At 35.0% G+C, this 25,936-nt stretch overlaps 1 protein-coding gene across 2 annotated transcripts in view; it reads right to left on the reverse strand.

Moving 5' to 3' along the window:
* Positions 1-25,936, reverse strand: part of CERKL (CERK like autophagy regulator) — a 104,478-nt gene that overhangs the window by 5,713 nt on the left and 72,829 nt on the right. The window contains exons 3-11 of one of the 2 annotated variants that reach the window (XM_012785811.2): positions 24,635-24,766; positions 17,330-17,393; positions 16,732-16,809; positions 11,673-11,815; positions 3,388-3,462; positions 2,397-2,574; positions 2,260-2,319; positions 1,106-1,131; positions 902-1,010 (exon numbers count right to left, since the gene is read on the reverse strand). In XM_012785811.2, the coding sequence (XP_012641265.2) occupies positions 902-1,010; positions 1,106-1,131; positions 2,260-2,319; positions 2,397-2,574; positions 3,388-3,462; positions 11,673-11,815; positions 16,732-16,809; positions 17,330-17,393; positions 24,635-24,766 (865 nt within the window). The remainder of the gene's footprint in view (positions 1-901; positions 1,011-1,105; positions 1,132-2,259; positions 2,320-2,396; positions 2,575-3,387; positions 3,463-11,672; positions 11,816-16,731; positions 16,810-17,329; positions 17,394-24,634; positions 24,767-25,936) is intronic. The other variant, XM_012785813.2, reaches the window with a different exon arrangement.

A 25,936-nucleotide genomic window follows, 5' to 3' on the forward strand; every position in this document is an offset into this window, starting at 1 on the left:
GAGGACCCTGCCATCTGGGCTTTTAATATCAAAGTTTGCAGTTTCTCTCTTTTTCCCACTAACTTTGCATGCTCCTGTTTATTACCTTTATATCAATTGCCAAGGAAGAAATTAAATATCCATCCTTTTTTCTGGTTGTTAATCACTCTGATTAAATATGTAGCAGGGAAGTTGAAGTTAATCATTAAAATGTTATAAATTGCCAAAGTACATAAGTCATTCTTTTACTCCACTTCTAGTGCAAATCTAGAGTTGACTATCTTTCACTACATACATGATCGTTTTTTTTCCACTGCTCTAAGGGATTGGATTTAGAAGAGAAATATTTTCAGACCCATAATGGACAGCTGCTTAAAAAGAATGTGCAATAGAAGGAATGTCTATATCCTGTGGATACAATTATATATAAAGTGTCTCATGACTTATTCAATTGAAAATGCTGGCAGTAGATTCACAAGCACCACTATTCACATTAAATAAAACTGAAATGTTTTCTTTTACTGAATGTATCAGATACACACACACGCCTACTTTTCATGCTAAGGATATTTATGTTTGCATTGAAGTGGGAAAGCAAAGACTTTCACAAGAAATATCAGAATTTAATATAATGTTCTCAACAACTAACTAAATAAAGCAAGCATAAAATAAACTTATGTCAATACAAGCTAGGGAGTATTACTTTAGCTTCAGTGATATTAAAACATCAGTGATTGATAATTTTTCTAGTTCAGCAGTTCTCAATCTACTATGATGATAAATCCCTTAGAATCTCCAGTATTATGGAATGAGGGACTATCTCCTAATAAGTTTCTAGCTGGCCAGTTTGTGTTTTTTTTTTTGAAAAAAAAAACTGGTTTATAATAAATATATCAATGGTTCAATAAAAACACTTACTAACCTGGTATTAGGTGCCAAGCCTCTAGGTGCCACTGAACACAGGCAAGGAATTGCCATAATGCTGACATTCAAGAACTGACCCTGGATCATTTGCCATTGATCATTACAGTCTAAAGGTAATGGAAGTGATTGGTTACTTTCCCTCACCAGAGCAAAACGCCAACAGAGCCTGGCTCAGTTCTCAAGGAGATACTTTTGGACTCACCAGATTTGGGAGATCCCTGTGCCCTCCTAAAAACAAGAAACAAAGAAATAAAAACAGGTCACACAAAACAGTAGCATCTATTAAAAATGAGAAAATTAGACAAAAATCGTCATTACATACATTAAATATTTTCTTAATTAAATAGTAAGTAAAAATATGTGAATAATTTTGTTACTGCCAACATTATAATGTGTTGATTATTTAAAGGTAAAATAGAAGCTGGGTGAGGTGGCATGCACTTGTAGTCCCAGCTACTTGGTAGGTTGATATAGGAGGATCCCTTGACTCCAGGAGATTGAGACCAGCCAGACCAGCCTGGACAACATAGCAAGACCCTGTGTCTTAAAATGAAAAAATAAAAAAAGGAAAAATAGTATTATAAAGAACAGTGATTTTCCGTATTTTTAAAAGACTAGAGCTGAGTGAATTAATAAAATGTGGTGTGTATACACACACACACACACACACACCATAGAGTACTACTCAGCCACAAAATAGCAATGATGATCTAGCACTTCTTGTATTATCCTGGACAGAGCTGGATCCAGCCCATTGTACTAAGTGAAGTATCACAAGAATGGAAACACAAGCACCACATGTTCTCACCATCAAATTGGTATTAATTGATCAACACTAATGTGCATATATAGTAGTAGTCATCAGGTGTCGGGCAGGTGGGAACAGAGAGGTGAGGATGGGCATATTCACACCAAATGGGTGTGGTGTGCACCATCTGGGGGATGGACAGGCTTGAAGCTCTGACTCAGGTGGAGCAAAGGCAATGTATGTAATCTAAACATTTGTACCCCCATAATATTCTGAAATTTAGAAACAATTGTATTCCACATGACTAAAATTTTCATAAGGGATAAAACTATGGGTTTTGTTTGTTTTTTGGTTCAATGTTGTATGTAAAATACCTGGCATATACTAGGCACTCAAACAGCTACTGAATGAATGGATGGTTGTTTCTAAAGATGGAAGCTAAATTACATGCTTAATAGGACCCATAGGAGTCCATGATTCTAATATTCTTTACTAGTATATAATAAAAAAAAAACAAAGATCACAATTCTGGTAAATGTTTTATATCAAAATGTTTTATACTTTCAAGAAAGATACAGATATCTATATTACCTCAAACTTTTACCCACCTCTCTTGTACATCCTCAGAGCTGTTAAATGGTAAAAAAGATATTTCACAGTCTTCTGGCCTGAAATATAGTGAAACTGGTTATTGATAGTCATTTTCCCTAGGATACAAAATATTTGGTTTCAGAAAAAGCCTTACTTAAGTTTTGCCAGTGTCTTCATCACAGCAAAATCTTTCCGTCGGTTAGGGGACATCCACCGATATTTTTCTGCAAGAGCCAAAGTTCTTCCACCAAAGCCAAACATGGCAGAGAACCCAAAGCGAAGCAGCTTGTTAGTGGTGCTAAAGGTGCAGACATCGACCAGTTGTATGTGCCCTTGAATATCATGTTAAATATTAGTCAATCAGTGAGCACAGTCGGGCTAGTTGTCAAAACAGCAGTGGCAGACCTTATTTATTTATTTATTTATTTATAAAAAGAGACCTTATTTATTTGTAGGAGAATATCTCAAGGTCCTGTATACCATAATGAATGTCTTCACTTTCTCTCCAGCTCACTTTACCTGTAACTACTGCAATTGCCATTTGTAACTTGTTCAGGTACCAAATGAAGAAACACAAAACAGTACATTTTGCAGTGTATTGCTATTTCACATAAAACATGTTTAAGAAAGTGAAGTTGAAGTAAACGTACAAAGTAAACTCAGATTTAACAATAGTTCTGTATTGTAATTATCTGAGCTTATCTGCTTTCTATCAATTGGGATAATAAAACACCTATGAACATACACTTGCTGACATTTTTTTTTCATACCATTTTCTTTTAATAACATAATCCTAGTCCTAGAGTCTTGGTACAGTCAAACATCAGTGTTAGATATACTTAAATGGTATGCATGGATTTTCTTCATCTGGTTGTAAAATTATGATTTTGAGCATCATTACAATATTGTTTTCTATCAAGATTATGGTAAAACTTCATTCACTGCTCTCTACGAAGTATTTTTAAGATAGGCAGTCCAAACAGCGAAGATGTGCCTCACTGACTTTTGTTTTTCATCAAACATTTCTCTGCTTTCAGAGACAGAGAAGCTGCCTTTCCTTAAACAAATCTGATGGAAATAAAATAGCCTTCCTTGTATAAATAAAAACTTCATTATAAAACAAACATCTCTGGAAGAACTCTTACCCATTATTATGTGCAAAGTTGCAGTTACCACGTGAGAGATTCCATGAAGAGAATGTGCCAATACATTGGTAGATCCTGGCAAGGCAAGTTTAAAATATGCACTATCAGTACAGCACATGTTTTAAATTAACATTTGTTCTTACTGTATATAGATGTCACTATATATGTGCAGATGAAAAATAAAGTTTATAAAGTCAGAAAATTTAATGAAAATATGAATTGAGGTTTTTCATTCACAGCATAGATGTGCAAATGTTTGTAGAATTATTTGTTGAATCTTTAAATGACTTAAAAATTTAAAAATAGTTTATAGTATCTGCTTACAGCTTTTTTGATCATAAATGTCTACTTCCCACACCCAAAATGCTAACTCTATCAAAGCCTACTCCATCCAACTTTAATGAATGGGCTTTTCACTTCTACACCAATATAAGCGCCAACAGCAGAAGGGTGGCTCTAGAGAACAGAAACAAATGCATAATTAAATAAAAGAAAATCCAAATAACTATGAAAAAATGGAAAGTCACTATAAAATCCAAAAGGCATTCTAAAGACACTTAATAAATCTTAGAGATAAGCTCGCACCCAAATGGGAATCCTCTCTATTATCTGACAAATGTTCTCCTAGAAGAAAATGTTTAATTCCATGGTATTTACCATGTATGAAGATTTATACTTGAGACATTATGATTTCTGTTTTTCATGGTCATTGGGATAATTTAAGACCCACATGGCTTTTTCCCACCAGCCTAACAGAGGGAAAGAGCTCCCCGAGTCAAGCCCCTATAATGTTTATGTGTGACCGAAATCGAGGACACAGGCCTACTTCAGAAGGGAAAAATACCAGCTTGCCCCTCTCATTCCCAGGAGGTTAAAGAAGATTTAAAATTATTAAGAGTGAATAAAGCTACAATTTATCTTCAATTAAAGAATATGGGAAAGTAGTCAGTCCCATAATAGCTGAGAGCCATGAAAGCATGGATCTGGTGTGTGCCAGTTATCAAGGTAAAGGCTAGAACTCTAGATTTCATTAATCAGAAGCTTTCCTATGTGGTCATACATAATCACCCTTGTCACACTGAACTGATATGTGCTGAGGCTGTTCAGTTGGAGAAGCTGTGGCAGCTCTAGCCATTATCAACCAAGATGTCTTTAAAATCATAATTATTAGTCAAATATATAAGTATTATTTAATAATTATTTAAAAGCATATTTAATTATTGTTATTAATAAACATAATAAGCCAGAGCTCTAGTAATTACAATGCAAAGAAAAGTGAAGTTCAGCTTAACCAATTGGAAATCTGGTTCCAAATGATCTGCCGAAAGGCAAGTTATGCTCTGACTCTTATTGCTCAGAGTGTGGCCCACAGTCAAGCAGGAGTGGCAACACTGGAGCACTTATTAAAATGGTGACTCTCACGAATTAAGGAACATTGTCTTGTTCCTTAAGAAGACAACGATGCCCACTCTCACCACTGCCATTTAAAATACTACTAAAAGTTCTAGCCAAAGAAATTAGGCAAGAAATAAAAGACATCCAAATGGTAAAGGACAAAGTTAAATTGTTCCTGTTTGCAGACAACATGATCCTTATTTTATACAGAACACTCTCAAAACTCCACCAAAAAATCTGTTGGAACTAATAAATTCAGTAAAATTGCTGGATACAAAACCAACATGCAAAAATCAGTAGCACTTCTATACAGTTACAACAAACTATCTGAAAAAGAAATCAAGAAAATAATCCCATTTATAATAGCAATGAAAAACATAAAATATTTAGAAATAAAGTTAACACATTGACTGCCATTGTGAGTTGTATTTAACTCAGGCTAGTTTTAAACTCCAGGGCCACGTGAAACAAAACCCTGCAATTGATTCGTTAAATTCTTACTTGTTGATGTTCTTATTGTTACAATTAATATTGACAAATTAAATCTAAAAACGCAGACTGCGTTGCGTATGACTCATGCACAGAAAGCAAACAAACAAAAAATAACAAAATAGAAAGGATTTTGTTTAATGAAACACAATGGTCACAGGGACATTTTTTTTCTAGTATGGCAATCAGTGTGTTAACCAAGAATATTAAAGACCTGTACACTGAAAACTATAAAACACTGATGAAAGAAATTGGAGAAACAAATGGAAAGATATACTGTGTTCATGGATTGGGAGAATTAATATTGTTAAAATGTCCATGCTACCCAAAATGATCACAGATTTAGTGCAATTCCTATCAAAATTTCAATGGCTTTTTTTCACAGAAATAGAAAAAATATATATAAAGTTTCCGTGGAACCACAAGACCCCAAGTAGGCAAAGCAATCTTGAGCAAAATAAGCAAAGCTAGCAGCAGCATAATACCTGACCTCAAAATATACTACAAAGCTACAGCAATCAAAACAGCATGGTGTTGACATAAAAACTGATGCATAGATCACTAGAATAGAAAACAGAGGCTAGAAATAAGCCCAAGTAATTATGGTCAACTGATTTGCAACAAAGGTGCCGAGAAAACACAAAGGAAAAGGACAATCTCTTCAATTAATGGTATTGGGAGAACTGGATATCCACATGCAAAAGAATGAAATTAGACCTTCATCTCACATCGTACATAAAAATCAACTCAAAATGAATTAAAGATTTAAATGCAAGACCTAAAATCATCAATGTACTACAAGAAACAATAGTGGAAAAGTTTTGTTCTATTGGTCTAGGTAAATATTTTGGGGGATTGGATCCCAAAAGCATAGGCAATAAAAGCAAAATAGATTCCTTATTTTATAGATATCTATTATATCAAACCAAAAAGTTTCTGCACAGCAAAACAATGGAGTAAAGAGACAACCTATGGAATGGGAGAAAATATTTGCAAACCACACATCTAATAAGTTAACATCCAAAATATACAAGGAACTCAAATAACTCAATAGCAAGAAAACAAATAACTTGATTTTAAAATGGGTAAAGTACCTGAACAGACTTTTCTCCAGAGAATACATACTATGGCCAAAAGGTAAGTGAAAAAATGTCCAACATCAGTAATCATCAGGCAAATGCAAATTAAACCCTTGAAGAGACAGTACCTTGCACCTGTTAGAATGGCTACTATCAAAAAAATTAAACATAAGTGTTGGTGGGGATGTGGGGGAAAAAGAACCCTTGCATACTGTTGGTAGAAATGTAAATTAGTACAGCCATTATAGAAAACAGTATGGATGTTTCTCAAACAATTAAAAATAGGACTACTATATGCTCCAGCCATCCCGCTACTGGATATAAATCCAAAGGAAAAGAAATCAGTATGTTGAAGAGATATCTGCACTCCCATGTTCACTGCAGCACTGATCACAATAGCCACGATACAGAATCGAAGTGTTCATCAACAGATTAATAAAGAAAATACGTTACATGTTGAATATCCCCTATATAAAATTCTTGGCACCAAAAGTGTTCTAGATTTCAAATGTTTTCATATCTTGGAATATTTCCATATATATAATGAGATATCTTGGGGATACGACCCAAGTCTAAACATAAAATCATTTGTTTCATATACAACTTATACATAGCTGGAAGACAATTTCATACAATATTTTTAATGACTTTTTGCATGAAAAGTTTTAGCTGAACTTTGACTGTCACCTATCACATGAGGTCAGATGTGAAAATTTCCAGTTATGGCATCATGTCAGTGCTCCAAAATATTCAGATTTTGCAGCATTTCGGATTTCAGATTTTTAGATTAGGGATGCTCAGCCTGTATGTATACAACAGAATTACTATTCAGCTTTAAAAAAGAAGGAAATCCTGTCATTTGTGACAACATGGATGAACCTGGAGAACATTATGCTAAGTGAAATAAGCCAGGCACTGACAAACACCGCATGACCTCACTTATATGTAGAATCTAAAAAAGTTAAACTCTTAGAAACAGACTAGAATGATGGTTACCAGGGGCTATGGGTAGGGAGGATTAGAGATATCTTGGTCTAAGGATGCAAAATATCAGGAGGAGTAAGTTCAAGAGATCTATTGTACACCATGGTGACTATAGTTAATATTAATTACAATGTATTATGTATTTGAAAACTTGTAACAGAGTATATTTTGTGTAGTGTTCCCACCATAAAACATGGGTATGTCAATTATGTACATATGTTAAGTAGCTTAATTTAGCTATTTCACAATGTACATGGTTTAAGACATTATATTGTACACTATAGGTATAATTTTTGTCAATTTTAAAACAAAGAATAAGGGCTATTAAAACAGTAATTATTGAAAATTAAAAATTTTAAAAACATTGGCTCTCGGGCCCCATTCCAGAGATGGTGCATCAGAGTCTGCAGTTTATAAGGCAGGTCCCCAGGTGGCTGGGCGATGCACAGTGACTTGGTGAGACACTATTCTGGAATGTATGGGCCATTGATTATAGCAGCAGCATCATTACCTGGAGCCTTATTAAAAATGCAAATTCCTGGGTTCTACCTCCAAGTCATGGAATCAGAATGTGTATGTGTGAAGGGCGGACTCAGGTATCTGTGTTTTAGCAAGTTCTCAAAGTGAGTTGTAGGGGCTCCTAAGATTTGAAAACAAGTAGTGGTGGCGTAGAAACCTGTTACTTGGTGGATCTGTACCCAGGCCTTTCCAGTGATCTTTTGGCCCTCTACAGCCTTTGGCTATCTAATTGCTAATTAATCTGGAATGGGTGGAGGAGAAAAGAGGAAATAAATCAATCCATTTTGCTTCCCAATCAGATTTATGGTAAAGGTTTTGGAAGAGGCCACATAATTACAGTGAGATATTTAGGATTATCGATGGATTACAGTACTCCATGAAACACATTTCCTCCATTACCATGGTTAATTAGGAGTAGACCATAAAAGCATTCCTCTAGAAAGGCTATTAAAACACATAATGTAATGTTGTCACATGCAATAGGGAATGACACATATCATGACTCAAGAAAATAAAGACCATTTATTCCCTGCGATTTAAAGTATCCTGAGTGTGCCCAAGTACAAATTCTTTTAGAATGCTAGGGATGGCTTTTTAAATTTGTATGTCCTCTCCAACTTTGCAACTTTTCTTTAATTCTTTAGAATTTGGCAGTGTTAACAGATATGACCAGAAGTCAGAAAATTATTTTAGTCATTGTCTACTGAATGTATGTCTTAGTCTTTAAATGTGGTTTTTTCACATTGTAAAAAAAAAAAAAGTTAGAAAGTGTAGGTAAAATTGTAAAACAATAAGTTGTTCTATATTTTGTCTGGATAATCTGGAAGATGGATCACATTTTGTTTCAGGAAATTGGACTCTATTTGAAAAGACATCTACATGCCAAAAGAACATACTGCTCATATAAATAACAACGGTGTAATTTTAACGTTCTCACAAAAGCTATAAATGCTCTACCTCAAGGTAAACATTTTAATTAGCCTGAAAACTTATTTTTCTTAACACAAGCAGCCACTTTGCCCAGTACTCCCTCCACAGAACTGCTGAAATGTTCCAAGTACGAGAAAGTAAGGCCAGAAGTAGCAGCTCACGCAAAGCATCACTGATGAAATACCAGGCAGAGGAAAGAAAAAAAAAAAGGAAAGAAAAAAAAATTGTCCTTGGAAGTGCAAGCACTTCTGCAGAACAATTAACTTAATTAACCAGACACCATGAATATTCATAAGGCTGTTAATGTCTCCCACATCCAAACAGATAAATGTGATGTAATGACTTCCTAGTCAAGCATATCTAAAATTCTCATGAAAACGGCACCTACACTTTGGTTCTTTGCCTGAAATATCATAGAAATTAACAGTCCCTCGGCAATATTTTATTCTCTTCAAATTAATTGGAAAGCATGAATTTATTTATGCAAACTCTATAGGAATATATGGTTCACAGCCATCAGTATGTGGACTGAGCCTTGTTTTACAACAACTGGATTGCTTTTTTATTTTTATGTCCTCTCAGGCTTTTTCTCTATCCAGCCCACCCCCCCTTTAATCGGAATCTCTCTGTATAGTTCCTTAGCACCAGTTCCCATGGCAACAAACACCATTCCTAATGGCCAGCAGTTCAAATACAGGCTTCCCCACATCTGATCCATTTGAGTCGGACCATAATTCAGCGGCTTCATCTGTTGGCTCAGTGGAGTAATTTCCTAAACACTCTCCCTCTGGATGTCTCTCTCCAGGAGGCAAATGGCTTCAAAGGCAGACTGTCTCATGTTCAGCTTGGAAACTCCTGCCTAGCTCTTGTTCCCATTCTCTATCAAAAGCCCTGACTAGGCATAGAGTCCTCATATTAAACACATCCCACACATGACTCTCTCCTCCTATTAGATGGAATTAGAAAGCTGGAACTCCTGTGCAATGACCAGAGTTTTGGCAGCATACTGTGTCTTCAAAACAAAAAGTGTTAAAATGGCATTTCTACAAATATCCGTGGAATACACAGTATGCTTACAAAATCACAAATATGCTTACAAATTATAACAGTGATAAAATGCAGTGCTATTCCTTTACAAAAATCTGAGTTACAGATGAAAAACATAAGCATAACCACCAGTTTCTGTTGCCAACCTCCCACTTTATGTCAAGTGCGTATCTGTGGGGACACCCATCTTTCCACTCTGATGCAGAGCAGTTAATGAATGACCTCAGGAATTCAAGTACTAATGAGGAGAAACAGCTACCTAAGCACGTACACTTTGCATGGAGGGAAATCTTGGAAAGATTCCACCATCATAGCCAGAAATACTAACATGACACCAAAAAGTCAAAAAATAAAATGACATGTAAAGATGGCCCCAATTGCATCCTTTTTTCTCTTTCAGTCAAGGTGATGTTGTTGTCTTCTACTTAGAAACCATTATAGGTTTTTCTATATATACTTTACAAGTATAAGGATATATCCAAACATCACTCTCCTTTTAAATTCTTACTTTTCTTAAAGATATTGTACTATATATAAGGGCATTCGAATATCTTTTGTGTTTTTTTTTAATTTAACAATACCAAGTATACTAAGATCCATACTAGATGAATGTGATTATCAAATTGACATTGAATTTTTCAACCATGTGCATCATTTTCTATTTTCAGAGGGGAACATAAATGTTCTGCTCTTTTTAAGCCCTAACATGTGATGTTTTTAAAATGAAAAAGAAAAAAATAATGAATCTCCTTCACTATCATTTGTTGAAATAATATATGGGATAAGTGATTATATAACATAATCAACTTGTGAAAAATATTTTCCTCTTTTCTGGACCAAAGTGTTGCTCTAACCATTCTCCCTGGCTTAGACCTCTGCCGTCTGCCCCCTTCACCTAATCATTCTGCATCATGCTGCAGAACGAATCCTCCTAGAACAAACTCCGATCAGGTCACTCCCTTGCTCTGAAACATCCCATATTCCCTATTGCTACAGTTCAGATCCGCTACTGTGGCCTCAGGGGCCACCATGGTTGGGCCTATTTTGCCACCATTATCTCCCACAGAATAGCCTGTTTTCTATTCCTCAAACACTCCTGGGTTTTGCGGTTGCTTTTATTATTTTTGCTGCCAAGAAAATAACTCATTCTCATATTTTCAGATCAGGTTCTACCCATTTTTAAGGCCTAATCTAAGTGTCATTTACTATATAAAGTCTTCTTTACATTCATTCACTTAATAAGTGCCACTGAATATGCACTGTGTCAAATTCCATTCTAGGTGCTGAAGAAATGTCAGCAGCTGAAAAAATAAAAAGCTTTGCCCTTAAGGAGCTTGCCCTCCAACACTCTGATCCTCCTCCTTTAGTCAGAAGGAATTCTTTTGGCGTTTTCAAAGTTATCTGTTTATACTTCAGTTATGCGAGTTATGACATTTTACCTCATATGTAATTGTAAGCAGTTTGACTGGAGCATCCTTGTTTTGAAACTTCCTATCTGGTACTGTGTGACCATTAGACATGCTTATGGGAAGGTAGAATGTTAATTATCCCATCTATTGATTAACTACATATTAAACCCTTTGCACAAGCCATCTAATTTAACACTTTAATAACCTTGTAATGAAGTGAATAGCATATGTGTTATCTCTACTTTATAGATTAGAAAAATTAGGCTCAACAAAGTTAAATGACTTGTACAAAGTCTCACATTTGCTAGCAGGAAGCCAGAAGTTTGGATCTTTCAGATTTAAAGCCTGTACATTTAACTCTGTCTAGGTTAGAAAGTAAGAAAGGAAAAGATGGAGGAGGATCAAATTAAGGAATCTGTGGCCACTCCCTTGCCTGCTGGTATTAAACCAAGTGGAAGCTGTGCTCTGACAGGAGTTAGGATTCCATCTGTGTCCATTCCAGCATTCTTCTGGGCTCTAAGGAGCAAAGCATGGGCTACTTCACTAGCAGATCCATCTCCACCAACACAGACGACACTGGGGAAAAAATTAAGCAAAAGATGCGCAATTTCAGAATGACTGGTAATACTTCATGAAATCTAGATTTCAAAATATTTTACTAATCTCATAGTCTACATGCATGACTATTCACATGCACCTTCAAGCATGCTAGTATGTGTCAATTGATAAGACGACATGAGCACTGTGCAGGTAAAGTTTACTTAACAAATTTGATACCTCGATACTTCCCAACAGACAAAATATAGACTTGAGAGGCATTAAAACATTTGAACATGTTAACTCATATCAGACCTGTATTTTGCTTGGTTAACATCCAAAAGCATATCCTTCTCATTTTGTTTATGTTAATAATACTATCATATGCAATTCATTTAACTAATGCCAACCAAAGTCATAAAATCCTGCTAATTTTCAAGACAGCTCTGAAGAGACAGCAATAAAAATCGTGTAAAATATGAAGCTTTCATCTAAGGAACTGCTAATCATCATTAGTATGTGAATGCAGTAATTGCAAATATGACCCGGTTTTCATCTCCTTATCATTGCTGCTATATGGCACTTCTAAATTTAGTTTTACTACCCTTTGATCCTAGACAGTACTGCTAATATTTTTATAAGACCTCATGTTAAGTAGGCTATGTGGGTTTTCATAATCATTTGTATTTAAAAGATACACAATAATTTTAAGCATCAATTTATCCAAGAGGAGGATGATTTTGCATTATTGAAAGCAGGTGTCACAACTCAAAGCCTACAAGGGCTCAGCAGGAATGGAAGAACATGCTTAGTCTAAAGGGCCAGCAGCTTCTCAGCTACGGCCCACTCACATCATGTGGGAGGCCTAGCAGCAGAGCCAGATCTGATTTTTCAAGAGAAGTCTGAAATTCTGATTTTAGGATGAGTCTCCTAATTTGTAAATACTAGCAACTAGCATTTAGTACATTTCAAACCTCTTTGTGCCAAACAAAAGAGCCTATGGGCCATAAGCAGCAGTAGTTCTTGGTTCCCTAAGTTTACAAAGCTCTAGAGCAGGCATCCTCAAACTAAAGCCAGCGGGCCACATGCCGCCCACCTAGGACATTTATCTGTCCCACTGGGTGTTTTTGCCGCAGTTGTCTGTTCTGCTTAGCAGCTGACTCCTCCCGGGCCCACAGTGCGCACTCTCCAACGGTCTGAGGGACAGTGAACTGACCCTCTGTTTAAAAAGTTTGAGGACCCCTGTGATCTACAGTGTGGTGACCAGAGAGGCTGCAAGTATCATTTCCATCAATTCCCTCTACCTTCCTCTCATCCTCCCAGCACCTAGCTGAGGTTAGGACCCATGGTTCCATGCAGCCTGGGCCATTCAGGTCCACTCTGGTTAGAATTGACGCAGGGTATGACCCAGGTTATTTTTGATTAGGAGCATTATTATTATTTTTATGTCTGAATTGATTCTAGGGAGTTCACAATGTGGCCACTGATTCAAAGAAAAGGGATACTATCTACTGAGGACAAACTATACATTAGATAATAGGTCTACTCTTTTCTATTAATATTAAATGCTCAGAATTCTGAGAAATAGGCAATATCCTCATCTTTATAAATGGGAAAACCACAGTTTGATTTGAACCTTACCTGTTTGTTTTCAAGAATATCCACAAAATTTCCAGTATAGTATAAATATAAAATATAACTTCCTACGCATGCCTGTCTACATGCTGACATATGGGTGTGACCTAAAAGGACCAGGTAAAGTCATCAAAAAAATCTAACTGAGCACCAAAGGACTAATATATTAACTAATAATAATTACATAGGATGGCAACCCTTGCCTCGTAGAATCTTGCATACAATTATAGCATCATTTATATGTTAATTCATTGCTAGAGTTAGTAGAGAGGGCCTTTCTAGGAGCATCTTTTGTTAAAAAAAAACCTTTGAATTGAAATGTTGTCATTACACATTCTATGTTAAATCTTTTGAAACTAATAGAAATAATTATAACAATAAATAGTCACATTTAGTGACTAATTACTATGTATATTAAGTACTATTCATAGCACTCTCCATGTATTAGCTGATTTAATTTGAACACTAACTTTATGTGATAGATACTATTACCCTCAGTTTACAGATCAGGAGACTAAGGCATAGAAAGCTTAAGTAACTTTTCCAAGGTCATACCACTAGTAAGTGATACAACAGGGATTTGAAATAAGACAATTTGGCCGTAGAGACTACACTATTATTCCTTATACTCCATTTCTATATATGAAGCCTAATAAAAATAGCCTTATGAGAATTTTATTATTTTAAAAATCAGTTTTCCAGTAGAATCAATATAAAATTGAATGAATTAGGAAAGAATATATTTATTTGACAGCTATTAGATCATTAAAATCATGTTCAGATACAATGACACAATCTAGGAAATATGCTCAAATATGAAAACATCACAAGAGTCTGAATACTATAAAAAAAGGCAAAAAAACCCCAAAACATTCCACTTTTATAATGAGTTAATTTAACACTTAAGAGTTACTCTACATAAAATCTTAGCAGAACTAATTCTTTGCATGTGACAAATCTTGTTTTTAGAAGCAAACTCCTTGCTGTGGCTCCAAACAGAATGATTCTGTCTAGAAAAGTTAAACTGGGTGCTAATGTCTTATTTCCCTTTTTAAAGAGTGATAAGATTTGTCAAATGGGTGTTTGTATATTTATCTATCAACCAATATTATCTATGAAATGTTGAGTATATTATTGGGTCTTCAATTCAGAGTTTTGTTCTTTTTCTTTTCTTAAAAAGTTTTTTTTTAACCTAAATAGTACACATATCATAGTCAATCTGATAAAGTGTCAATATTATCCAAATAATATGTAGATTATTATGAGTCTAGTTAATGGAGCAATGAACAAAAAAACTCTATAATTCAACATTTTTAAAATTGTGAAATAGCAAAGAATTATTATATTTACAATTGCATAAAAGCTATAGATTTTTAAAACTATAATCATAAACACCACTGGTATTGCTTCAAGTCTATGCAACTGATCATCATTCTTTTCTCATCCTTTACAAAACTTCCTATTCATGCCCAGTATAAATAGGGAGCAATATAGAATCTGAAGCTCCTACAAATTTTATCAGTGGATCAGGAGAACACACTGGAGTGGGGCACCAGCTGTCATGAGTACTGATACACTGTTTCTGTTGGCTTTAAAAATATGTCACAATGTGTCACCATGGAAACCTATGTAACTCATTGTTTTAAAACTCCAGAATCTTAGCAAAAAAATATTTCTTAAACATCATTTACCAAATCACTTAGCTTTACTGAATATTATATATAGAACCTTTCTTGATCAATCTCTCCAGCTTGTATCTAGAAACCCAACCATTAGGTGATTTCTTATCACTTCCTATCAATAGTTCTGCTAGAGTCAGAGAGAGATGCTCTGGGCTGCAGTTCTTCAAGGAATGTGTTGTTGTCTCTCATCAAAATGACATAGCATCTTGGGGTTACCTTATCACATCCTTAAATCTTTTTTATAAATTTCTCAGAAAGTGCTCCTCTAGCCACTGTTGAACAGGTTCAGATATAGGAAACTCACCAATGTACAACATTCCATTTTCAAACAGTTTTACCAATAAGAGAAGTGTTCTTTTGAAGTGCAAAGAAACTGTTCTATTGTTCTCCTCATATACCCCGCTATGTAATTCTAAGTACTTAAAATTACCATTTTATAAGATAATTATTACAACTACCATATCAGCTTCTACTGAAAAAAACTGAACCCACAAGAATAAATGAGCTATGTAAAAGATCTTGGAACACATATGACTTCCATTAGAAATTTTAAGTTATTAAGCCTGAAATAAATCACCATACTGTAGCATTTAGAAGCAGTTAAATAATGGAACGCAATTCAAATAATGGTTAGGCCAAACTATTTGGTTTAAAAAATATATAGGTCTTAACCGAAGGATCTATATATCTTTTACCCCCTCATTACAAAATGACAACACTGCCATGAGAAATAAATAAGAATTAAATATGTTCAAGTAAAGAGAAAAATGTTACTATACTCGTACTACACTTGAACAATACTCTTCATTCTGCAAAGGTTTTTTTAATCTTTGCCAAAGTATAATTAACAATAGAACATTGTAAATAACATATTCAGCAGAACACTTCATAATGCTGGTGCATAAGAATAGGTGTAATATCTGTGATAGCTATTATTGTCATTATTTATATAATCAAGTTTTGAAGCAAGGACTCATTTGCAATGCAGCCACTTTCATACACGTGAAAGCTCTGGTTTGGGACTGTGCAGCAAGTTAATGTAGACAGTGGATGATTCTCCCAATTACTTTGCTTAACTTGTATACTTGCAAGATAATTTCCTGAATGTAGCCTATTATTCCGTTTGTCTGCCTCTAAAGTTCTAAAGTAATCTCCTACCTCATAATCTTGATTCTCAATACTTGTATGATATTGCTACCTACATTTACTTCCCACAATTAAATTCCTTCCTGAAAAAGTATATTTTACTTAGTATACTTACTTCCTTACCAGCTGTTTTCTCATCATCAAAAAAAAATATTAAGCATTTCTGAAAAACAGCCCTGCCAATGCTCCATGTGACTGCATCACTTCCTTCCCTAACACTAATCGTTCTTGGGAAAGGTCAAAGCCTTTCGCTTTGGTGGAAGTGCAGACCCAGCTGCCTTTCCTGACCTTATCTGTCTTTTGCTGCCCCCTGCTCATCTCCATGTGACACAATTCACACACTTACCAACTTTTTAAACTCAAATATCCACCCTTCAAAAAAAAATCTTCTTCCTTAAAGGAATATAAGTTTTAATCTACATATCAATCTAGCACTTTAGCAAATTGATTTCCCTAATTTTTAAAAATGGCTATTAAATTTAAGTCACTTGCCTTGGTTCTAATGTTTGGATGCCAGTGAAGAATCTTTGCACACTCCAATGTATTGCAGACAATGGTTTCCAATGCCTACTATGAACAAAACACCTATACTGTAGTCAGTAAATTATGAGATGTTAAAATTAGTATCTTTTATTCATTCTGAAGTGTTTCTTTTTATAAAATATCTACCCCAATCACAGAGAAATGAATCAAAGAGTAGCTATTAAAACTATCAGTAAATGTGCAAAAGAGAATCATAGCATAGTTATGCCATATGACCAATATATCTTCCATCAGTGCTTTCCTAAATAACATAGTACAGAATTAAGAATTATAGATGCAAATGTATGCACATTAGGTAAGTATAGGGTAGTACACTGTGATTTGCCAGTACTTATAATTGGATTCCTCCTTTTGCTTTCCTGCCAGATCCTGAGAGATAGATGATGTTATATTAACATTAACGATTATTATGCAGACATGGACAAAATCGAGCCTAATTACATATATCACAAATATTTAAAATTTTAGTTCCCAAATATGTGGCTAAAAACAAAAAATTTAATAACCATATATTATAAGATGCATATAGGTTAATAATGTGACCTACCCATCAAATCCCTGGAGTTCACATTCCTTAAGCAGTGACACAGCATGCCCTTCATATTCTGTTACTATTTTAAAAAAAACACAAAGTGAAAGTTTTAAATAATGATCTATACTTTTTAACTTGGTTTGGCAAAATAACATGATAAACATATGGTCAAGTCATAAAACAACATTTATTCTTGAATATTTATATTTTAATCATGGAAAAGAGGATTAAGTGTTAGTTGCCTGATATGTTTTACAGCTTTATGTAAAAGAGGGTCATATATTTGTTCCAACTGCATAAGTCATTTGGGGATATCCCACACATAGTAGTTAGAGAATTTATCCTGGTGCCTGTCTGTTTAGTATTCCCTAAATAAGACATATTTCCTTTAAGTCAGAGGCTTAGGAGCAGCAGTATTTTGAAAATAAGGCATATTAGCTGGCATTGAACGGTTGATATTAAATCGCTCTGGCAACCTTATGTGAATAAATTAGTTAAAAGGTTAATGTAAGATTTACAAACCAGAAGAATGTGTATCTGGAACTGCTAGACTAAAATGAGGATGAGTTGGATGTGAAAATATGAAGTTAAGCCAACACCAATGATAAGAGACCCAGACCCGAGAAGAGTGGCACGGAAGCCCACCAGAGCCTGGATCCTCCGAGGAAATGAATCTGTCATTCCGTATCGCTGTCTCCACCGTCACTGATGCCCTATGCAGTATTGTAAATGCCAGTGAAGACAGGATAAATGGGCACACTGCAGATGGCACCAAGCATCACAACCACATTTAGCATTTTCCAGGGCAGCTCTGCCAGAAGAGACAGCCCAGCTGTATCCACCCATCAAAGATTTCTGCTGACTGACATGACATTGCAGATGGATTTTTTGTGTAAGAATGTGCATCATTATATGCAAGATTACATTAATCTTTCATGCCTGTCTGTCCCTGGTGCCAGCATGGTTCAAGCTATTCCTACAATGTTTTTAGATATTGTTAAAAAATATTAGTCTTGGTGTCTAAAAGAATCATTCTGTATCCAGCAGTGTTACATTGTAATTTTCCCATAGCTTATTCAAAATGTCATTAACATTCACATGAATAAAACCTCTCTATATTGAATTCTAATCATAAAAAAGGTATAAAACTAGATATAAAATATTAATATTAATAAAGTTGAAAGGTTAAGTTATAAAAGATTTGTGCTGATCATTTATAACTATAGCAGGTAGCTGCAACCTTAAAATGCAAAATAATAAAATGTCTTAGACATACACATTAAAAATAATTAAGGATATCATGAAGAAATATTTATGCTGAGAATAAGTTTACCAAGTCTTGCTTTTATAACAAAGCTTACTTTAGTAAAGTTTTTCAAGTTTGATACAAATGAGCTTTAAGATTATGTTATGGCCTGATGCTATTTTTATTCACAAATTTTGAAATAGCCTATTTTTCCCTTGATTTTGTGGTGGAATTTGACTATACACTAATACAAACTATCCAAGAATAGTAATTTGTTAAGTGACATTGTAAAAGTTAAGTAAAATCAAATATCTGGATCAGAGACAAAAAAGATGAAAGAAACCCACATCTTTTTCTGCTAATACAATATATTAGCAGAATGAATTAAATGAATAAAGTTTTATATGAAGTAGTAATAAATGATTCTAAAGATAAATAATGTAGGACAAAAGATAAAGAGTGATCTGGACTACTATTTAGATACACTTGAAAGAACCAAGTATGTATTTAGACAGGCTATGATGGGGCCCTGGAATCAGAGAGTTAGATTCAATTTATCCCATTCAAATAAACATACAGAGAGGATTGTAAAACAAACACAATTTCAGAAAATATAATCAAGACTTTTCTTTCAACTACTTTCCTTTTTCCTGTGAGAGTACCACCCTGTGCTTTTCTTTTTTTTTTTTTTTTTTTTTTTTCATAAACATACAGAACAGGAAGTGTGCTTTTCTATATAGAAGATTTGGAGACTCCACAGTTTACAGGTATTTGAACGTTGTTTCCACTACTGGCATCCTCCCTCCCCTTCAGTGCAAATATAACCTCCTTAGGAAGACAAGACTAGAGAAGAATAATGTCTTGATGATGATACTGCATGTTGAAGGCTGAAATAAAAACAGATGAGACTTGATTTGGACGTAAGGAAAACATTTCTTGGTCTGGTAATAAAATTCTTTTAGCATAGGATGCCAAGATGTCATTTTCTTTACTGTAGTCACTTCAAACTTAGTAAGTTCAAAACAGAGTCCATCATGTCCACCTTCAAATATATTGTTCTTTTGTGTTCCATCATCCACTCCAAGACAGGAAAATGACTTCTTAGATTATCCCTCTCGTCCACTCTCCATAACCACACAAGGGCCAAGGCCAGCTGTTCCTGTCTTTAAATTATACTGCAGCCTCCCCCCATTTCTCACAGCCAGTTCCCTAGACCTGGTCACTAGCCATCTTTCTGTATACAGATTGAGTATCCCTGATCTCAAAATCCAAAATCTGAAATGCTCCAAAATCTATTTTCTGAGCACCAACATGATACTCAAAGGAAATGCTCATTGAAGCATTCTGGATTTCAGGTTTTTGAATTAGGGATGCTCAACTGGTAAGTATAATATAAATATTCCAAAACCCAAAAACATCTAAAATCTGACACAGCTCTGGTCCCAAGCATTTCTGATAAGGGATACTCAAACTGTACTATAACAGCTTTTTTCCTTTTTCTCTCCAACCTCTCTCCCACTCTAGCCAGAATGACCTTTTTCAAATACATATTTAATCATATCACTTTCCTGCATAAACCTCACTGATGACTCTTCATTTTCCCCAGGTGTAAAGTTCCAACTTCCTAAATCACAGCTGAGTGTTGGGCACGGGATTGGCCATTTACACTCATTATTTAAGAGGTAATAAAAAATGAGCAAACAAAAAAACCTTTCACCCAGAATTATATCTCTCTAGCTGGATATGATACATAAACATTTCTATGCAGATTTTTATTAAAATGCAGGTAAAATGAAGGAAGGAGTAACGCCTCAGGCTACCAACATCTGTGTGACGCAGTTTTATCAGATCACCTAGTTTTCTTCTGGGTGAGATTTGGAAGGGTAAGAGGTATTTCCAAGAAATGGAAGGCATCAAGTAGAGCCCAAAATAGCCAAAGAGAAACAATACAAAGAATAAAGGGTCAAAAGTTAGAAGCATGATCCAAGGAGAAAGAAGAGCAAAATGACAACAAACCCCACTTTCTTACAATTCTTCCCTGAAGGTAAAATTATCTGTCTAGGCGCTAAACTGGCAGAGATCAAAGTTGCATTCAGATAAGTCTCTCTGACCATGATAATGATAACAACCATGAATAGGCCTAGCAGCTTTGTTAATACAAAGAGTGAAGCAGAGGAGTGTTCCTACAAGAACAAGAGAGATCAAGGGCAGACAAGATATTTGTCTTCAAATATCTCAATGACTCTTACACACTAGATGGGACAAATTTTGTATTACTACAAAAAGTAAGATTAACTCCAGTAGTTAAAAATTCCAAAGAAGCAAACATTAGCTGACAGGTTCTCTGAACTGTGTGGTTTATGCTTAGCACAAAGGCACTTGGCCAAAGAGATGGGTAGATTTGCCGTCTAACCAGTTCTCCTGAACAAGCAGCTAGGTGACCTTGAGCTGAATCAGCCTGGAAGAAAGGACACCTTTTTGGAAGTCAACACAGAGAAGGTACCTTTTCTTATCTGCACAAAGGCACTGTGACTCTGAACTCCAGATAAGAATGTTAGACAGTACTGTCCAGAAACAACATACTCTGCCTCTAACTTAGGTGGCCAAGCCAAGGATGAGTGGTTACTCACAAGGAGTACCACACACCTGTACTCCACCCACATGGAAGAAATTGAATTACATGGCCTCTAATGTGCTTTTCAGTCTAATTTCTCTGTTGCCTTTACTTTTTCATCTAGTGTTCTAAGAATTATCCTATGAATCTATGATCTCTGAAAGTATCTTTCATACCTTTAATGGTACAATCTCTAAAGTTTGTTTTATTTTAGGAACAAGAAATAATATCATATGCCACCATAGGTTTATCATTCATGCTCTTCTTTGATTAGTGCTCCAATATGTTATTAGGAAAAATAACTCAATTCTTTCTAGTTTCTTCCAGAAGTGTTTCTGATGCTATTAGTAAATAAGATACTACATTGGTGGTGGTAGCAGAAAGGAATGCAATTTTAGCTCAAATATTTCAAAAGATGTTGATCTATATTCTGAAATATTCAGGGTTTCAGCACAAGCTAAAATGAAAAAAGTATTTTTATTAATGTGGTAAGATCCATTTTAAAAGAAATTTATTAAAAATTATAGTATTTTAGAATGCATATATCTAGCTATAATTTTTCAAATCATGACTCATATTTACACAGTACTATTTCCTAATGAAGTCATCATCATATAGTATTTTTTAATTCATTTCCATTGGGACACACCAATGCACACAAAGAAACATTAAAACAATGGTCACACTGGATATGCAGAAGATATGTACCCATTCTGCTTCACTCTTTCATATATTTTTTCTTTCAAATAAAGTGTGAATCGAATATTATTACATAATTCTATGAAACTGAAACTAAAAGCATTATGACCACATTTCTGTAGCACTTTATAACACACAAAGTAGTTTCAAATATATTATTTGAACCCCTAAACAACACAGTAAGGTAGACAGGAAGACTAAAACTTTTCAAATATCTGCATATTTATTCAGCCCTTTGCACAAAATAGGAAATATTTTATATGAATATTTAGCCAATATACATACTAAGATTGTTTTAAGCAACGAATGTAATTCTATAATTTTGCCTGTAGGAGGAGTGTTAGGCAGCTAATAATTAGCCATCCTATACAAATATGTAAGCAAATTCTAATTTTGCTTTATGTAATAGTCTATTGTTTTTATGTTAAACTAAATATAATACTATTTACAAATTTAGGGGGGGGAATCCTAGAACATATTATTTTCCAACATAATTGATTTAAAAAGGAACATTTTGATGATTTTTGTCTACCCTTCTCCCTCTCTTTCTAATCCTTATTCTGCTGGTGGAGTCATTCTCACCACATCAGATTATAACACTATGATAAAAAATTTATACCAACTGTGGATCAATATATGATGAGCAAACTGCTGACTGTAGCATAAAGACTCATCCATAATTTGGACTAAAACTTCCTAGAGTATACATTGTTGGGAGCCTTCCCAGAAGCCATTTTGTCCTTCATAACATAACCCAGATTCAGTTCCAGCATCTTTAGCCTTCAGGACAAGGGGTCTAACCTCAGCCCCTGGGAAGGGTCTTGATGATGGTAAAGGGAATGATTGTTCCAGGTTGGGCATAGATATTAAACTAGTACAGTCAACTGAAAGGAAATAAATTTTAATCTATCTTCAAGATTAAAGCATGTTGGGTCCCTCTCTCTCACATACACCTTTCCCCACTAGATATGAATAAGAAAGGATCCAATTCACCGGCAGATGTTTAATAATGATAGAGTAAGATTTCAGATGAAGTCGAAACTGAGAAAGGCTGAGCAAAGTCATGGAACAAACGTCCCAAGATATTACGGGTACAATATTATCTGTCTCCCACCACCACAACTTGTTCATGTCCACTACCCTGCCTGCCTTCCCTTACTTTTTGCTTTCTCTGCCTCTTAAAAACTGTCTAGTTCAAATGCTTTCCTTGAGCTTCCTGATCAAAATTAATATCACCTCTGAGATGCCATAGTTCTTTTATGTATATACCAATTATAATAGGTTTAAATATCCATTTGAATCCCTAATAACCTAGAAGTCACTCAAAAGCAGGTATGATAATTTATTCATCTTGTATTCTGTATAATGTTTAACACAGAGCAAGCATTCCATGTGAGATTCTTAAACTGAATGGTAGATAGTAATATCCATTTCAACTGTTTTGTAGTATTCATATATTAAATCAATGATAAAATAATTATTGAGTTTGCCCATAACTTTATTCTATTTTTAATTGTCTCACCCTATACAAATCTCAAAGTTTTCCTTCAGCCAATCTTTGAAAATCTTCAGTAGAAAGGAACAACAGATCTGAGTTTTCTCTCTTCCTTATAAATCTCCTCTAAGCTGAAAGTCATAAATATGAAAGGTTAACTTCTTCACTACAACTTTAATTCAGAAATTCCTCTTGAGTTTTTTGCGGTTGTTTCTCTTGAAGCTCTATCATAATAGATGCTTTTTGGGGTGGCTGACCTTCCCACAAAGCTTGCCTTCTTTTTTTGGTGGTGGGGAGAGGGAATTCCTTCTACCCCAATCCATCAAGTCAGGAGGTATGAGCTTCAGTGACCTCATTTACATTGTGAGACCCATCTCCCTTCACTACAGCTGAGCAAAGCCAGGTCACTCTGAATCCCTTCCCCTGGAATCTAGGAGATTCCAATTGCATTCTGAGTTTGTCTCCTGAGTAGCCTTGTTTTATAATATTCTTCATCGATTAAAATTTATTATATTTTATATTTTTCACTATGTGTTAGTGAAGCTACATAGATATAAAACTAGAAAAGTTGTAATTTTTGATAGCATCAACTCTTCTTCTCAGTCCCCTGCCACAGGAAAATAAAAGTCTCAAGGAAACAAAGGAATTTTGTCACCAAATTAAAAATAAAGGCTATTATTAACCCTCTTTCTATTAATTTTAGCATCAGCAAATTTCTATTTTCCTTGGCACAAACCTAAGCACATTTCTGGGCTTAGATGATGAATTTAAGCTTCTGGCTTTTCTAAACCATCTATAACCAGCAGCTAATTGCTTAGTTTTGACCTAACCAGCAGGGGTCAGAATCAGAACAAAAACAACGTAAGGAGAGATTCTATGGAAAGACATCAACTATAAAACTGAGCAAAAATCAATTCCTTGCCTTAACTGCAAAAACAATGTGTAAATAGCAAACATGTCAAAGAAGATATCAAAAAGTGCACAGCTCCCTTTAAAATCATACTTAACAATTATGTCTGAAAAAAAAAGTCTGAAAAAGACCTAAAGAGAAAATGTTTATATTCTAGTAAAAATAACACAATAAAAAAGAAAGTAAAATTATTAAATTATAACCCTGGAGCTGGCTGCAGTAGGTTATAGAAGACATAAAAATGATTTAGACATTATGAGTAGCTTTTCAAGTTTCAGTTCAGAATAAATTCAGGTTATCTTACTTCCATGAGTATGTTTTGTAAATGACAAAATTATATTATGAAAATGACTTACTTGTTACATCAGTCTTTATTCCTGCAAGCTTCAACAGAGGTTCAACCTTCTCATCATAGATCTGGATAGCTTCTTTTTTGTGACTTTGGGGATTAAGGAGTATTTTTAATGACTTTGGTCTGTTTGAAAAACCTAAGAAGAAAATGTAAAGACAAAGTTATAAAGTCTCTGTCAGCAGTTTTTTCTTTCCCTTTAAAGTGACACACAGTCTGTTAGAACACATTTATATAGTGCTTGTGATTTTTATTTGAAATTTTTGCATGAGTATTCCTGAACATGACATTATTTTAAAACATTTATGTTTTCCTAGCAGTTAAATAGGCAAATCACTCTTAAAATAACTCATGAGTTGTAAAAGAATTAATTTATGAAGGAAGATGTTCAAAAAAAGCAACTTTGTGAATCTTAGCCACTGCTTATGTATATTTGCCAAATCACAGATAATTTATCAAATGTTCCTTTAGCATTTGTTTCTGCAAAAAAGCAATGGACTGTGACAAATAGAAGGGTACATTTCCTCTCCTTAGCTAAATGTGCTCATTATTGGAATTGGGCACCCCGGTGACCCCAGGGCTACCAACGCCTGACCTACTGATGAGTCCAGGGCAGAACAGAGTGAGCAGGGATGGGTCAGTGTCAGCACCCAGAGCAATGCATGCTGGTAGCTAAAAAGAGGGCTTCGGTCAGAGTTCAAGCCTGAAAAGGGGACAGGGGAGAAAGAACTCCTCTGGGAATTGGGAAAGCAACGCCTCTCCGCAGGGATTCGATGATAGTGCTGCCTCACAGTTGGGGCTGAGATTTGATACTACAATTTTCTGGGTTTGCAAGATGCTTATCACTTAGAACCCAGTTGGAGCAGGTGCAAAGCAAATTTTCTGTTGTTAGGAAGGGGCTGGAGGGACAGAGGAGCCAAAAGCAAGCTGACAACCGTTTCTTTTATGGTAAGCTGCTCTCAGAGGGCCACATTTCAAGATTAAAAAGGCAGTTACTAACATCCATTTTTAATAAGAACCATTACTAAAGACAAGTAAAAATTGTCCACTACATGAAAGCGTTTCATCTCAAGTGGAGACAATATTTCATGTCTCATCATATTTAACACAATAAAATATTTCAGCAGCACATACTATTTTGAATTCAGGGAGAGTTTTGGGTGAGGAAGAGATGGGGCCATGCTGAACTCCTTAAACATTCCCAGTAATCGCACTCAATGCCTTCCTTTTTCCAATCCCCACATTCGAATGAGTGCCCAGATGCACAAGGCAGTAGCTACTTGCTTCCAGGCCTTCAACCCTCTCTCGC

Source organism: Microcebus murinus, chromosome 8, assembly GCF_040939455.1.
Source record: "Microcebus murinus isolate Inina chromosome 8, M.murinus_Inina_mat1.0, whole genome shotgun sequence".
Lineage (NCBI taxonomy): Eukaryota > Metazoa > Chordata > Mammalia > Primates > Cheirogaleidae > Microcebus > Microcebus murinus.